This window comes from Orcinus orca, chromosome 13 (genome assembly GCF_937001465.1).
Source record: "Orcinus orca chromosome 13, mOrcOrc1.1, whole genome shotgun sequence".
NCBI lineage: Eukaryota > Metazoa > Chordata > Mammalia > Artiodactyla > Delphinidae > Orcinus > Orcinus orca.
The window spans coordinates 62132835-62149551 of record NC_064571.1 but is presented as its reverse complement, the minus strand read 5'-3'; the positions used below and the strand labels follow the sequence as shown (position 1 = coordinate 62149551).

Genomic DNA, 16717 nt, shown 5'->3' with positions numbered 1-16717 from the left:
GAGGCCTACACCTTACTTCTCAAAATAGGGGAAAGTGCTTAGAATCTGTTATCAGGATAATTTAATAACTGCTGAGACTAAATATGATTATATTTGAAGTTATTTCTACCCCTCATTCCCTTTAAAATAGTTCTGAAGCTTCTCTCTTTACTCTGAAGTTTGGGGGTATCTTGACAAATCTATGCAATAGCTTTTGGGGGGAATTAAGCCAAACATTTTAAATGGCATCTCTGATCTCTTCAATGCAAAACCTTTTAGTGGACACTTTAAAAATAAAATATATCTGACAACATAATGTGTCATCCTCACCTTACAGAAAGGTAAAATGAATACTATAAGGCCCTAAGACATGTAGAATCTATTGCTTTTAAGAGTGGTTTCATTAAGACAATCACCATGAACTGCTCAAATGAGAATCGCCGCAGAGAGGTACTTTTTTTTTTTGGCGAAGAGAGATACTTTTTTTTTTTTACCTGCAGCCAGGGATGACTAAGAGATTTGTCCACACTGTAACGTTTTCTCATCTTCACTTGAAGTAGGTTGTTTATCAAATCAATTGCTAAGGGAAAAGACAAAATTAGATACATGAATTTGAGCGTATGGAGCATCTCAAACCTGTGACTCTGCCTGGAAAGCAGTTCAATCCATAGAAATATAAGGTTGAGGATTTTTGCTTCTCAAGGACATGGCCTTTAAGCTAACATGCTGGTGATCCATAAATATTTACTGAATTCACAGTGTATCTGGTTTATTAAGGAAACAGTATAGAGTACAGGTTAAAAGTACAGACTGGAGCCAGCCTGCTTGAGCTGGCGTTGTTACTACGTGTGACATAGGGTGAGTTACTAAAGTATACTGTGCCTCGGTCAACTGTAAAATGAGGTTGTTGAGAAGATGAAATAAATTTAATACACATAAAGGGCTTAGAATGGTGCTCAGCATATAAATGCTGAGTATTAACTATTATTTTTTAAGATGAATAAGACAGACTCTTATTATAGGCTGATTTTTTTTGTTTCTTTTTTCCCGCCCCAATGATGCCATGTTCTTCTCTAGTCTCGGGCTTGGTCTGGAAAAGTAGCCGAAGCCATTGCCTTGCTTCTACAGATATGGTTACAGTGAGGTGACAACTTATTACCAAAAGTTCATACTTAACAAGTTTTAGCAAACAAGTTCATGGTATTTTGGTGTATGTGGAGAGATCTTGGCATATATATCTTATCTAATTATTTGGAGAAATGGGCCAACTGCAAAACCAAAGCAACCAGGTAACTATACACTGACAACATCCCTATGTAACAATACAGTTGTTACTAAGACATGGATCCAGGGATGAGCCAAATGAATGACTTATACTACACTATTTCTAGTTCTAAATACCACCAAACTAGCAACGATTTTCCATATTTTTGTTTTTGCCCTAATCATTTTTTTCCCATAAGTATTTTAATTATTAACTTCTCTGTATTCTAAATACTTCAGACTTTTATCCATTGCTCCTTCAATGGCGGTCCACTATGTGCATCAGAATCATTCAGTGTATTTATTAAAATGTATTCAGTGTATTTATTCCTGGGCATCAATCCAGCTGGTGAGTCTGAATCTCTGGGATAGAGCCAGTGGGGTCTTCTCTTTAATAAATTCACCAAGTGATTCTGATTTAAGAGGTCTGCAGACCACACTGTCCAAGGAGCTCTAAGATGACTTTGGCAACATCCCCAAACCCTCATATGTACTTCTTTAGTTAGCTCTGTTCATTACCAAGTAAGCCTACTACTTATATGTTGTTCCTCAAACTTTTCCCAGTTTAATGGGCTATATCCCTATGATTAGGCACTTTTGGGAACACAAAAAAAAGACCCCCCTGTTCCAAGGGTTGGCTAAGTTCAGGTGGGGATGTTCCCCAGTACTGGTTCTATCAAATGCTATGGGAACGTTAAATAGTGTTTTAAGTGATATATAAAGAACCTAAGTTACAGGTCTCCATTCAAGGAGATCAGAATCTAGTTCAGAATCTAGTTCTGAAGATAAGTGGTCGTGAAAAGATACGCCCAACTAGTAGCCTAAGTAGATCTTACACAGTTTGGAGGAGGGGTTCAGGGAAGACTTCTCAGATGAGCCACAAGTTAAGGGATCTCTGAAGACCTGGAAGGATTTCAACAGCAAGGAGGAGAAACGGGTAGGCAGGGAAAAGACCTAAGCAAAATGCAGCGAATAGTTGTAAGTACCTTGCGTAGGGCAGTAATGGCGGATGAGGCTAGAAGGCAAACTTGGGCCATATCACAGAGACCTACAGGTGCAGCCTGGTTAGAGGGAGGCTGAGATTAATGTCTGGGAGCAGCGTAAGATGAAAGTAGTGTTTCCTGAAGAAGGATTTGGCAGTGGTGACTGAGAAGGACAGTTAAGCTATTTGAGTAGTTTCAAAATGAGGCAGCTGGGGCCTGGATTAGTGCCCTGCCTGCGAACTATAAGGAAGATAAAGAAAAGATAATGTAAAAGGAAGTGTGCTCAAAAAATTGGTAAACAGTTGAATTTGGATGGTGAATGGGAAATATTAAAAAGAGAAGTCAGAAGAGACAGGGTGATTTGGGATCACAAAGATTTTGACTAAAAGGCACAGACCTAAAACATTTTTTTTTTTACCTTCACCAGAAATTTCTCTCCATGGATTTGGTGGGTACATAAATGCAGCATTTTGGATTTGGTCGTTTATATCTTCATCTTCATTAAAAGGAAACGTGCCGCTGAGGCTCACATAGACAATAACTCCCACTGACCACATATCTAGAGAACGGTTGTAGCCTTTGCTCCTGAGAACTTCAGGGGCCAAGTATGCAGGAGTTCCTACCACAGATCTCCTGAACGACTTTTCACCAATGATGCGGGCAAAACCAAAGTCACACAGCTTCACCTGGAAATTAAAGGATGATGTTAATTTTATATTATTGATATATGTATCAATCTATATATACATACCTGTCCCTAAATATGATACTGTATCATTTCAACACATTTGCCAACTGTATTATGAATGTCAAGATTATAGATAAGGAAATTGTAAAATACCCTTTTCCCAATATTTAGATACATTTATAACCCTGTGATCCATTACTAACAGTATGAAGAGCTTTGCTAATGCTCATTTCAAAAAACCACTTTTGAATTCTAGCTTCCAGAATGCCAAATACCAGACTGGTGTTATAAGTGCTCAGCGTTTTAGATGAAATGGAGGGTGCTGATCTTTTATCATTTGGCTTTTAGGAGATCACTTTCTATTACCTGTAAGCGGGAATTATATGTTTCACTTTTAAATGCTCAGTGGCCTCACAGTGCCTGAATTAAAAATAAGTTGTGATATTTAAAAACTTACCCTTTATTTTGCTTAATCCTAGAATCTCTCTTCCCAAGGATACTATATATTGGCAAGTAAATGAAATTGAGGTGTATTAAAGATAAGTATTAATGTGGCCAGTAGAAGAGTCATATTAGAGATTGTTTGAAAGTGTTTTCTATGACTATGGAACAAAATATTGCTAGTTAGATGTTCAGATTTGAAATAAGTTATATCTGGGGGTAGCTGCAGTCACTACCATGCCCCTTTGGGAAGAGAGTTCTGGAAATGTAATAAGATTGGCAGAGCTCAGAATACTTATCTTGCTGCCCATCTTCTACGAGGTTCAAATTTTGGTGATTAATGATACATCCATGCTGAACAAGCAAATGCCAAGTACTGTCCAGGGGAAATGCCTTGATTCACAAAATGTCTTCACTAAAAACTTCAAGATAAATTGAGAGGCCTCTACAAACCAGTGGTACAAACAGTGAGTGGAAAGCAAAGACGGACCTTCATACATGTTTTTATGATATTTGTTCTGTGTCATTATTGAATTCAACTACTTCCTCTGAATATTTGAAGAAGAGGATTATTGACCGTGAAGAAATAACTTTTTTCATTAAATGCCATATTTCAGTTAGCATTTTGATAAAGATGACTTGGCATTTTGGCAACTGAATAAAGAAGAGGGGCCATGGCTAGCACTTGACCAAAAAAAAGAGTATCAAGTAAGTGACATTATTTTCCCTTTGTTCCTAATGGAGGTCAGAAAGCTGGAGTTTTAGCCTTAGCTGTAGGGGTGTACATCCTTTGTCCATACTCTCTTGAAGATCAAATGAAATAATACATGAAATAATAATTCTTTAAAATATTGCACCAATGCTTATGGAACCTTTTTGACCTCACAAAGATAGAGGATTATTTTTATTCACATAGGCATTACAAAAGGAATATGGTTACTTCCTTAAAAGTAAAAAAGTTGAATAATTTTTCTAAATACATCTTTTTCTTGAAAGAGAATCTGAGTTGTATTTACCAAGTGAAATAGTCATCTGTTGTCCTTATTCTAGCCACTTGTCTAATTGTGTTTTAAATGTACATAAACAATAATTTGGCAACAGATTCTAGCTGATGACAATCATGAGAAATATTCATAGGTACCACCAATATATATTCCTCAGGACAAATGTTTCAGACTTTGGGTTAATAACTATTTTTAGGTTATGAAATAAATTTGGATCAAGATCAACACTTTTTAATGAAATGAAATTTAGCCAAGTAAAAAAATGAATGCATCACACGCAGGAGAGACACACACATACATATCGTAATACGTATGTGAGCACTGGCGGTGATGGGAAATGTCATTCTTCCATAGGTTTTGCTGAAAATGTTTGAAATATAGTACTCTAAAGAGGAAGAAGTGTTGGCTGCCTGCCTCAACCAAAATCGAGTCTTCTCATTTCAGGGTCATCCCTCAGTTTGTTTCATTTCATGGGGAATTTGTCCTGAGCACCAAGCACCAACCAAGGCTGACTCTCCCTACTTCATTCCCAACCCACAGGGAGGGGTGGATTGTGCAAAAAGTGCAAAAAAATTATTCCTTTGAGAACTGGTCTAAAAAGTCTTCATGAAAATAATATAATTAGTAAAATCTGAATTCAGACTACTCAGGTATACATCCTCAATGGCAGTTATAAGGTAGAAACTTTTTTTCTGTAAGATGGTTATGTACTGAACCTACAGCACTGCCTTTCATTACGTGGGTACTTCATAATGTTGTCAGACAGATACTTAAAACCGTACTTTAAAAAGGTTCTGGAGAATATCTCACCTGAGGAAATGGCTCTGCTGATGCGAGTAGCACATTTTCTGGCTTTAAATCACAGTGCACAATATTCTTAAAATGTAGATTCCTTAATGCAACAAGTATCTGTTATTGAAGAAAACAGAATTTTTTTCTATTTCTGGAAAAATCACAGCTAAACACCAACTGGACCCCTTGAGTGGTATAATAATTTTAAAAGTCCACTACAGTTCATCAAGATTTAACTAAAAGTGTTATTCTGTTCTTCAAAGTTAACAATTCCCACAATGTTACAATATGTAAAAGCACTACCATTTCTTGTAGTTTTTATTATTTTCTAGTTTCAAAAAAAGTTAAAATACCTGTGTGACCATGAATTTAGTTATTCGTTCTGGTAGTCGACTTTTCTCACTGGATAGAATCATCTCCAACATATCTCCATGCAGCTTTTCCATTACTACAAAAACTCGTTCTGGGGTTTCAAACATACATTCCAGGTTTACAATCCCAGGATGGTGCAAATTCTGAAGAGTTGCAGGATATTTATGTGACCAACTTGAGTAAAAGTTTTACTGTGCAAATATTAATATCTAACAATGTGCTGCAATTAATTGTATGGAATAACGGCACAGAAAGCAAAAAATAGCTTAGAAAAATAAATAAAAGCAAACAAAATAAAAAGGATCACAGAATTTGATTTTCCAAGTTCTGTACTGGAGAGTGGATGCACTGAAGGGAAAGAATATCTTCCCAGTTTTTCCAATATAAATGCCCTTGTCCATTACTACTTCTTTTCCTTCCTTCTCATCTTTTTAATCTTCTGACAGTACCCTAATTTTATGCTGTCCATGAATAGGCACCAACTGCCAATCAAAGTTTAGCCAATTACACAGAGCTTTGATTCTTTGGGGCTGTTTGTGAGGGTCTTAGCTCAAACTGGTGGTTTTGTCTTTAAGGTAGTTATTTATCTAAGTCTTGATCTCGTTGTATTATACCTTGATTTGGTCTTCCCTCTTTTAGGCTCAGCATGTCTTTACTACCATCACCCCTTTTTCTTAAGCACTACTAGGTTAACAGGGTTGGAGAAATACAAAGCTGAATGTGATACTGTATCTGCTAATAAAAAAGCAATCTATCTTAACTGATATTAAAAAAACAAAACTTCTTCAAAAGCAATTTGAGAAGTCAGCCATACACAAAAAACATTCAATGGTTCTTTATTTCTGGACATAAATCTAAATTCCTCTGTGTGGATTTTAATATCTTCAGTAGTCTGGTTTCATTCTTATTCAGTCTTAAATATTGGCCCAAGTGATTAAACTTTTTAATACTTATTAACAGAAACATATTTTTCTTATGCTTTTTTCCTTACTATGGGTATCTAAGTATGCCAAGAGGGCAAACTTTTTCGGCCTATGTGAAGTTGGGCTCCATCTCTAAAATGTGTTTTGAATACACCATCATTTCTCAATTCCCACTGTAATGCCTCCAGTTTAGCTCACGTTACCTCTCTTCCAGACTACTGCAGTAGTTGCCACTGCACTCTATGCAGCACTGCTTATCCCCTGGTACTGTATTACGTGTATATGTGTCTTACTCTGTAGCCTAGTAAGTTCTCTGAGAGCAGAGACTGTGTCTTAGTCACTTTTAGCTCAACTTCTGAATCATGGTTGGTGTTTTAAAAATGTTTAGAAAGTGAATAGCAAATGCAAGATAAATACTGTTTACTAATCAGCTTAAAACAAGTTAATGACATGGTGTTCCAGGTAGCAAAATAAAAAGTGACACAATCTTATAGTAGATACATGAAAGTGAAACACCCCACAGTGGTGGGGCATGATAATGGCAGTAAGCAGAAGATTCAGAACATCATAACTCTGACTGATTTAGAGTTGGAAGTGTGGTTGGCTGTCCCCTATGTTGCAGCTGACTACCTCTTAAGTTTCTTTTTTCCCCCCACCATCCTTGGAAACACATGCATGCACACACAAAAATGTAACATAAATTCTTTTAACCACTTCTTCTATTTGTTTAAATGTCCTATTTCCTCTAGAGTCTGTTTTGGTAAATTATACTTTCATAGAGAATCATTTTCTCCAGGTTTTCAAGTTTATCTAACAGTTACACAAGATAGTATCTTAAGATTCCCTAAGCCCGGTAAGTCAGGTAGGGTTGTTAAAAAAAAAAAAAAAAAAGATTCCCTAAAATTTTTTCAGTATTTGTGATCGTCTCTCCAAAATGTTGTTATATCTTCTTATATTGATTCGGTTGGACACTTATTTTATTGTTATCCACTCCCCGCCCCCGCCCAATAATCAACTTTTGGATTTATTATACTAAATTTATTAATTTCCTTTTTTATCTTTGTTAATTCCTTCTGTTTTCCTCAGGTTGACTGTTCATCCTTCAACTTCTTGAGTTAGACTCTTAATTTATTTATGTTCATTTTTTCTTGATTAAATATTTGAGGTTACCAAGATTTCTGTAAGCAGTAGTCCAAAAGCTCTGATATACAGTATTTCCACAATTATTTTCTAAATACTCCAATCTTGATTTTGCTCTCTGATTCAAGAATTAAGACTCAAAAAAAAATTTTTTTCAGGTGGTGGGAGTTTTTGTTTTCTGATTTTATAATTTATTCCTAGCTTTAGTGCATTAAGACCAAAAAGTACTGTTTATTCTACTGTTTTTTTGAATTAATAGGGTACTTATTTGTTTTTAGGGTACAGTGTTCAACATAAACTGGTGAGATCTACCTTATACTGTTTAGGCCTCCTATGTTCCTTTGTCTATTTCATCTGTCATGGACTACTAATGTGCTCCCTGTATGGTCTCTAGTTTTCCTTTATAGATGTTGTTGATGCCATTTGGTTTAGTGTGATTTGCACTCTTCCACCGTTAGAGTGCCCTACTTCAATTCACTTCATGTGTTTTCTCTTGAATTAAATCTTATTAGATCATGACTCCCTTCGCTTTCTTCTATTTGAGAGGAACTAGAGAGAGGCTGTCACGACTGTAGAGCTCAGAAAGAGCCAGCAAAACCAGTTTTTATTGTGGTGCGTCTTCCTGCATTTGCCTGGTCCATTTCCACTGTTTTTGGAAAAACTTCCACCTATTTTGTAGGGCTGAACTCTTTTCTATTTTTGTTAAAGACAGAGTATGCTTTTCTGTTTATCATTTTTCTTGTAGCTTTTGGGTGATTTCCAAGAAGAGAAGGGGAAAATACTGAATTTATACTACAACAGTCAAACTAGAAATTTTGCTCTTAAGTTTCTGAGAACGTTTTCCCCTTTACATAGGGAGCCATGAGAGTGCCTCACCTTTTCTCCCACTACTCTACTACCCTCTTCAGGCAACAGCAAAAGGACATTTGACATTACTATAGCCCTGTAAAATGAAAGTGAAAAATCCCACAGGCGACAATTATTTAATTCTGAAATATTTTCATTCTGAAAATAACCAGAGGGCTATAATAATAAAGTGTTTACATTGTGTATTATCTGGAAATTCCTAAATTCAGTTATTAAGCTTTGCAGTTGCTAACATGTGGGAAAAAAGCTTCAGTATTTAGTACAGAGCTGTGTTTGTGATGTGATCAAAGTAACAAGGAGAACTTTTACGTGGAATCTAAAATACGACACAAATGAACGTATCTACGAAATAGAAACAGACTCACAGACATAGAGAACAGACTTGTGGTTGCCAAGGTGGAGGGCGGGTGGGGGAATGATGGATTGGGAGCTTGGGATTAGCAGGTGCAAACTAATATATATATAATGGATAAAAAACAAGGTCCTATTGTATAGCATAGGGAACTATATTCAATATCCTGTGATAATGGAAAAGAATATGAAGAATATATATATGCATAACTGAGTCACTTTGCTGTAGAGCAGAAATTAACACAACATTGTAAATCAACTATACTTCAATAAAAATTTTTTAAAATGACAAGGAAAAATCAATCCTTATGAATAAATCCTTAATATTTATTTTTTTGCATACTGATTGGATATTGAGAAAGAGTCCAAAATTAGATATGAAAAAAGATCTCTAACAGTATATTCAAACCCTAATGCAGAGTCTGAATGCTGTTAATATCCTATTTTAAAGGTAGCTTTATAGGAGGAGGCAGCCTTGAAGTGACCACAGGTAGCTTGTAGACCACAATCTTTTGATTATCACTCCTCTGAAAAAAAGTGAGGCAAATGTTACTAACAGTGACCAATAATGTAATAAATGTAAAATTAATTACATGTTTATAAGTTTCTTACCTTCTTCTCCAAAGAAGCACAAGTTCAATAGGCTGTGTCTTCTTGAACTTCACCCACAAGCAAATGGGGCTCTCACAGCATTAACTATTATATCATCATGATTTCTTAAATACTATGCAAAAGCTACACAATGAATTAATAAATATTTGCATATTATAAATTAATTATATGATATTCAGAAAAATAAAGCTAAATTTTACTCTTCTAGATGACGTCCAAAAGAGATAAAAATGCTAAATAAAAATACACAGTAATTTATTTTATGGGATTTAAGTCATTGCCAATATATCTTTAAAAATATACCTTAATGGACTAAACTATTATAATGAAACGTGGTGGTAGAAGTATCAAAGTATTTTGAGCTCATGGAGTGATGAATTAAGAATGAAATTTGAGGTTTTTTAGTTTAAGATTTTCCTTAGGAAAATGTGTTCTAAACAAACTACTACCATAATGGCAGTCCTTGTAACTCCTAGATTATTGTAACCTAATGTTGCCTTTAAAAAAAAAAAAACTTAGGGAGTTAATTCAGATGCTCACCAGCCTCTCACTGAGCCAAAAGGTCATAAAATGAGAACGAAGAAAAATGAGAACAAAGAAAACAAAAACCAAAATCTTATCAGCACACTAACTAGACTTGGATTTAAAAGCTCATAAATCAAAAATTAAAACCAATACAAAGCAACTTTTGGGGGATTTTTTTACCTGTAAAATAGCCACTTCATTACGGAGCTGACTCTCCTGTTTTGTGGGGAATCTCATCTTATCAATTACTTTAATAGCCACATCCCTTCCAGTCTTTCTGTGTTTTCCTATTTTTAAAAAAAGTACAGAAAAGGAAGAAGACACAAATTGACATCCCACATACAATACAAAAGCTTTATCAGGAAGTTATCCACAAACTGCAATTGATATGTATGTATTTTTGTATTTCTTTTTTTCAGCTCATTTTGTTCTTTCTCCATCACTAACCTTTAATTTTAAGAAATAAATTATATTTTCCCTTATAGTAATTGCCCCTAATAAAGGCTGTTTCATTATTTGAAACAGCAGGAAATTTGAATGAACCTGTTTGCTGAAAAATAATCCACTTTATTAAAGAAATGATAGTTAAATATGTGACTTAGTCTTTAAAAATTCTGTCAAGATAGAAACATCGTACCAATTCATTAATTTTATTCTAGGTTTACTGGATCAGCACAGAGTGACTTAACTATACAGCCTTCAGGCAGAAAGGCCAACTAGTCTCAGCAAGGAATGAAAGGGTTTAACATTACTTTCCTTTTATACCTTGTTTCATAGCTTATAAAGTACTTTTATATATATTAGGTTTAATGAATATTAAAAATCCTGTGAACTATGCAGGTCAGGTTTTATTAGCTCCATTAAACTGATGAAGATACTGAGGCACAGTGAGGTTAAATGACTTTGCCAGTGGAAGTCACAGAGCTGGATAAGATTCCATGTCTTCAGACCTGATACCATTCATGCCAATAGTAGACAAACGGTGCCATTTGTGTGAGAAAACCAGTGGGGCATATACTTCAATAAACAAACTTTCATAGTCCAACATAAACTTCAAACCATTTATTTTTCCCAAACATCTTTATGTGTAATCTACAAGAAAAGATAAAGACTATTGTGAATTTTCTTATTCTGTTACTTTTTAAAGTTCTTAGTTTAAATTAAGGAATTAATACTCAGTTATAGTGAAAAGGGCTTAGCTAAATGTATGTAGGTTAACCTTTGAGAAAAACACCACTTGACGAAACTGTGACAAGATGTTAACAGCTGGTAGATGTTTTTAAATTTCATAATTTTTCTATGTTATCTACAATATGCAAAAGGCTGTAGTTGCTTACCTCCATAGACGATACCAAATTGGCCTGAACCAAGCACCTCATCTGCAAAGATCTGGTAAACGGTACTGATGTCCTATTTAGGGAAAAAGTAAGCAGTGTTATTACCTCTATGAAATAATGTCAACATCTCAGACTCTTTTCATTCAAATATTTAAATACATTTTAGTTTTTATGATTGACAGAACTAATTTTCACAAAATATTTTATGAAATATAGGCTTTCTATGTCCTAAAAAAGCCCAACTTTAATACAATGACTCAATGCACAACTATAATGTATTCTGTAAGAAGACCCTTGGGAGAAAAATGCTTTGAATTAAAAAATATATTTATTGGGCTTCCCTGGTGGCGCAGTGGCTGAGAATCCGCCTGCCAATGCAGGGGACACGGGTTCAAGCCCTGGACCAGGAAGATCTCACATGCCGCAGAGCAGCTAAGCCCGTGAGCCACAACTACTGACCCTGCACTCTAGAGCCTGCAAGCCAAAACTACTGAGCCCACGAGCCACAACTACTGAAGCCCGTGTGCCTAGAGCCTGTGCTCTGCAACAAGAGAAGCCACCGCAACGAGAAGCCCGCGCACTGCAACGAACAGTCCCTGCTCGTCGCAACTAGAGAAAGCGGCACACAGCAACGAAGAACCAAAGCAGCCAAAATATATATGTATTTATTTATTTATTTAAGTAGTGATCTATAAAAAGTAAATTAACATAAAAAATTAAGAACAAAGTTTTACCTACTTTACCATTAAAGAGATTTGCTATCTTTGATTTGAAAGAAAAACTCAAAGGTTCATATTATTGAGATCAGGCTAATTTTAAAGACTGATGAAAAGAGTATGTGTAGCTCAAATCCACTCCTCTATCTCCTCCCTTCCGCCCCTCCCTTCCATCTTCCTTTTTCTTCGCTAGTGGTTGTCGCTGTCAGAGAGCTCCTGGAAGGCGCTTGGCAACGCTCCCCACAGGTCTTCAGTCAAGGTCTGTCTTTTGTTTGGGTATGTGCTACAGTCTCCATGAAGCCAGGGACTACACCTGTCTCGTTCGGTGTTACATTCCCAGACAGTGTGGGTCTCACGGCAGTCACGTGACTGGATAAACCAAGTCTCCTAGGCCTCATTCCCTCATTGGTAAAGTGGATATAATAACATCTATCTCACTGGATTTTTAAGTGAATTAAATGAGAATATATACAAAGTGTCAAATCCAGTGCCTGGCATATAAAAATCAGTAATTCTGGGCTTCCCTGGTGGTGCAGTGGTTGAGAGTCCGCCTGCCGATGCTGGGGACACAGGTTCGTGCCCCGGTCCGGGAAGATCCCACAGGCCACAGAGCGGCTGGGCCCGTGAGCCATGGCCGCTGAGCCTGCGCGTCCGGAGCCTGTGCTCCGCAACGGGAGAGGCCACAATAGTGAGAGGCCCGCGTACCGCAAAAAAAGAAAAAAAGTAATTCCACAAATCCTAATTTCTGTTTAAATTAGGTAATCGTAAGTAAGCTGAATTCTCTGGGACTGGTCTTCTTATCTGTAAAACTGAAATGAGAAAACGTCTTTCTCTCCCCAATAATCTGGTACCTATTCTACCTACCCCTAGGACAAGAGAGACACGGATTAAATCTCACTGAAACCCTCTATCTCTCATAGCACTACTGGATATCAGTCTTCACTGCAATCTTAGAAAATCCAACAACATTTACATGTTATAGAGCAATAACAGCTGGATGCCCCAGTTAAAGAATAAGAGATTTTATGAGAGAAATTTATATATAGCTAATGAACAATCTTCTGACTTCTTTTTCTAGGCTATTTTCTTTCTAATCCAGGGGTTGGCATACTATGGCTTGTGGGCCAAATCCAGCCTGCTGCCTCTTTTTGTACAGCCCCTGAACTAAAAGCAGTTTTAATTTTTTTTAACAGTTTTAATTTTTAAATGGTTAAAAAACATCAAAATAATAATGTCTTGTGAAACATGAAATTATATGAAATTCAAATATATGTGACCACAAATAAAGTTTTACTGGAAAACAGCCATGCTTATTCCTTTAAGTATTGCCTACAGCTTTCTCATGACAACGGCCAAGTTGAGTTCATAACTGTATATGGTCTGCAAGGCCTAAAATATTTACTTCTATCCCTTTATAGAAAGTACGCTGATCCGTACTGTAATCCCCCACATGTACCTACATACACCAGCTGAAGTGAGTCTTGACTCTTTCTTAAAATCCTGCATTTCCTGCTTCTCTGTACTTGCATGAAATATTCCCCCAACCATATCCTCTCAACACTTGTGTCAAAACTCTTTTCCATCCTCTTAGGCATATTTCAAGTTGTACTTCCTTTGAGAAGCTTTCCCGGCTCTGACCCAGAAAGAAGTAGCCTCTCCCTTCTCTTTGAACTAGTCTATCACTTTGTGATATTCTAATGTCACTTACAAAAAGTTAACTTTATTTTCATAATTTAAAAGGAAACTGCCTCAGTTTCCTTCATAAAGCAGAACTCCTCAGGGAAGTTATCACCCACACAGCCTAGCCTAGTGTCTTTAGGCAAACTGCGCAACACTTTGGGCTATAAACTTATTTTCCTAATAAGATTTTCACATTTTATTTTCCTTAATCACCCAATTGCATATTTTAGCTGTAATGTTTACTCACCACATTCTCCTGGATCTGACAATTAGATACAGAGATACTGGTAGACAAATCTTCTGTAAAATATAAGAATGATGTATGGGAAAAAAAACTGTTAGTCCATAACTTAGTAATAATAGTTACTGACATGTGAATGCTCACAATATACTAAATTTTAAAAACTAGCTAACATACACTTAATATAATTACATTCATTAAAACAAAATTAAAAAAACAATTTATCCATATACAATACTAATCCATCAACAGGAAACTGGTTAAATAAAATATGATACGTCCATACAAAAGAATACTATCTAAACATTTAAGGATGTAGGGCTATAAGAACTGAGTCAGAAAGCTATTTATGATATTATTAAGTTAAAAAGGTAAGTTGCAGTGTAGTGGCATTTGAATCGAAAACAAACAAAATATGATTACTTCTGGTGAGTGAGAGAGGTGGGGTTGAGGAACAAAGATTTAATCTTTATACACTTTTAGACTGCTTGCATTTTAAAAAATGCATAAAAAGTATTACTGTCATAATAAAAAATAAAAACATATCTATATACTGACATTGAAATATATCTGATATAAAATAGTTGATGAAACCAAGTTGTAAAGATCACACATCTTTTACGACAAAAATGTATAATACATTTTTGTGTGAAAATAAAATTGTAACAACGTAGTATAGACTCCCCTCCCCACAAACCATCCCCAAATCAAGACATATACACCAAACTATTAATAATGGTTTTCTGAGGGGGGAGATACATGATTGGGAATAGGGGGATGTGTCACATGTGTATACGGAGGAATTTCTCATATTACATATTTCTATAAAGTTTAAATGTCTGTATTACTTTGGTAAACAAAGGAAGAAACTGACAAGAAAAAGGAAAAAGGGAAATTTGGAAAGTAAGCAAGAGACTAGTTGTCAAAAATCTAGAATCTCAGTGACAACTCAAAGATATGAAATTTCCTTCATAATCCCAAATATAAAAATGTAAAACTTCATTACGAAGGAAATATAAGCAACTATACATCAAAAATAAGATGACTGTGGAAAAACTCCATTTTAAAATATTAGGCCAATTTTAAAATATTTTTAAAAATCCAAAAAATATTAATGAAACAGACATAAAAGGCACAGCATCAACTAAATTAATGAGCCTAAAACTCTGCTTTTCAGTAGTTCCAGTTTCCTAGTTTAAGTCAATATTTTATTTTCTTTCGAAGGCCTCCACTGTCTAACTTCACCCAGTTTTAATTTCTGTTGCTTCCCAGGAGAACTCTACTCTAGACACGTTACAAGGACAGCGGCAGCAGCAACACAGTAATAGTTTCACTAATGGGTCAGGAATGATGCGAAGTGCATCATATGCATTTATTATCATTTCCCTTTCAGATTAGAGAACAGAAGAGGCCAAGATCATGAAGCTAGTAAAGCAGCAGAACTGGGCTTTCATCCTCCAGAGTTCTCACTCTTAGCCCTTCTGCAACCTGTTTTTAGGGACTCTTAACCCTAGGGAAGAGGTCCATGGATGGGCTTGAGAAGGTCCCTAAATCCAGTTATATATAAAATTTGTGTGTTATGTGCCCGCATTATTTTCTGGGGGAAAAGGTCCATGGTTTTAATTAGAATATCAGACAGTTCTGTCTAAAATCCCCTCAAATTTAAGAAGCACTGTGGATATCCATTTATTCAACCTTTAGGAATCAACATTCAACACCAAACATTTTCATGGTCATTACCCTCATCCCTTTGATCACACCTGTCTCCTCAACACCAGTGACACCCCCTCCACCCCTCCCAGGTTAGCTCTGCCTATCCTAACTTACTTGAGATCCAAGGTCAAGGTTCAAATCAGGCTCCGCTATCATGAAGTCTCTGCTTACTCTTCCTATCCATATCTGAGTTCCTCAAGAAATGCACTACTCATTTTTGCACTCTACTGCTTTATGCTACCATCTAACACTTATATACGTTATGTCCTACTTCCCTTAGTAGCTTTTAAATTTTCTGTGTTTCTTTCGTATTCTAGCTCAGGGCGTAGCATAATGCCAAGAACAGGCATACCAAGTAGCATAGCTGAACTGAAATAAAGAACATTTAGAAACTGGTTGAGGGAACTCCCTGGAGGTCCAGTGGTTAAGACTCAGCACTTTCACTGCCGGAGCCTGGGTTCAATCCCTGGTCGGGGAACTAAGATCCCGCAAGCTGTGCAGCGCAGCCAAAAAAGAAGAAAAAAAGAAAATGGTTGATACCTCTTTCAATTTAAATATTATTTGTCTAATGAATGAATGATGTTTCCCCATAAACAAAATAATGCCAATGGAAGGGAAAGTGACATTTTACTATGGCTTTCTGATTAAGTGTTCACTTGAACCTTTATCAAATTTAGGTTTTACTTTATAAATTTTGTTAGTGCAAAGGACATGTGTTTCAATTTTTTTTAATGTTTCTGAATGTTTTAATTCAGTTAAAAGAAATACAGCATTTCTGACTTCACAGATTTCCTGAGTATGTGAACTGTAACACTTTATAGCCTGAAAATCCCACCATGAAGCAAAATACTAATACTAGTAGTTTACTCAACACCTTATGGTTCTCTTTCATTTAATGCTGACAACCCTATAAAGTAGGTACTATTACAGAGAACGAAAGTACTTGCTAAGATCACATAACAGGTTGGCAGAACCAGAATTTAAATGTAGTGACACTGACTCTGGAACCTAGCTCTGGGGATTGTATACATATACTATAACCAACATAATTTTATAAAGGAATTAACTAATGGTATTGGTTACTAAAAAT

General features: G+C 35.9%; 1 protein-coding gene across 3 annotated transcripts in view; it reads right to left on the bottom strand.

The window, feature by feature from the left end:
- The window catches only part of PRKD3 (protein kinase D3), a 77235-nt gene that overhangs the window by 2985 nt on the left and 57533 nt on the right, over positions 1-16717 (bottom strand). For all 3 annotated transcript variants that reach the window (XM_033419270.2, XM_004265049.4, XM_049696436.1), the window contains 7 exons: positions 13921-13973; positions 11278-11350; positions 10121-10227; positions 5504-5665; positions 5169-5267; positions 2644-2911; positions 474-559 (listed from right to left, as the gene is read on the bottom strand). In XM_033419270.2, coding sequence (XP_033275161.1) covers positions 474-559; positions 2644-2911; positions 5169-5267; positions 5504-5665; positions 10121-10227; positions 11278-11350; positions 13921-13973 — 848 coding nt within the window. The remainder of the gene's footprint in view (positions 1-473; positions 560-2643; positions 2912-5168; positions 5268-5503; positions 5666-10120; positions 10228-11277; positions 11351-13920; positions 13974-16717) is intronic.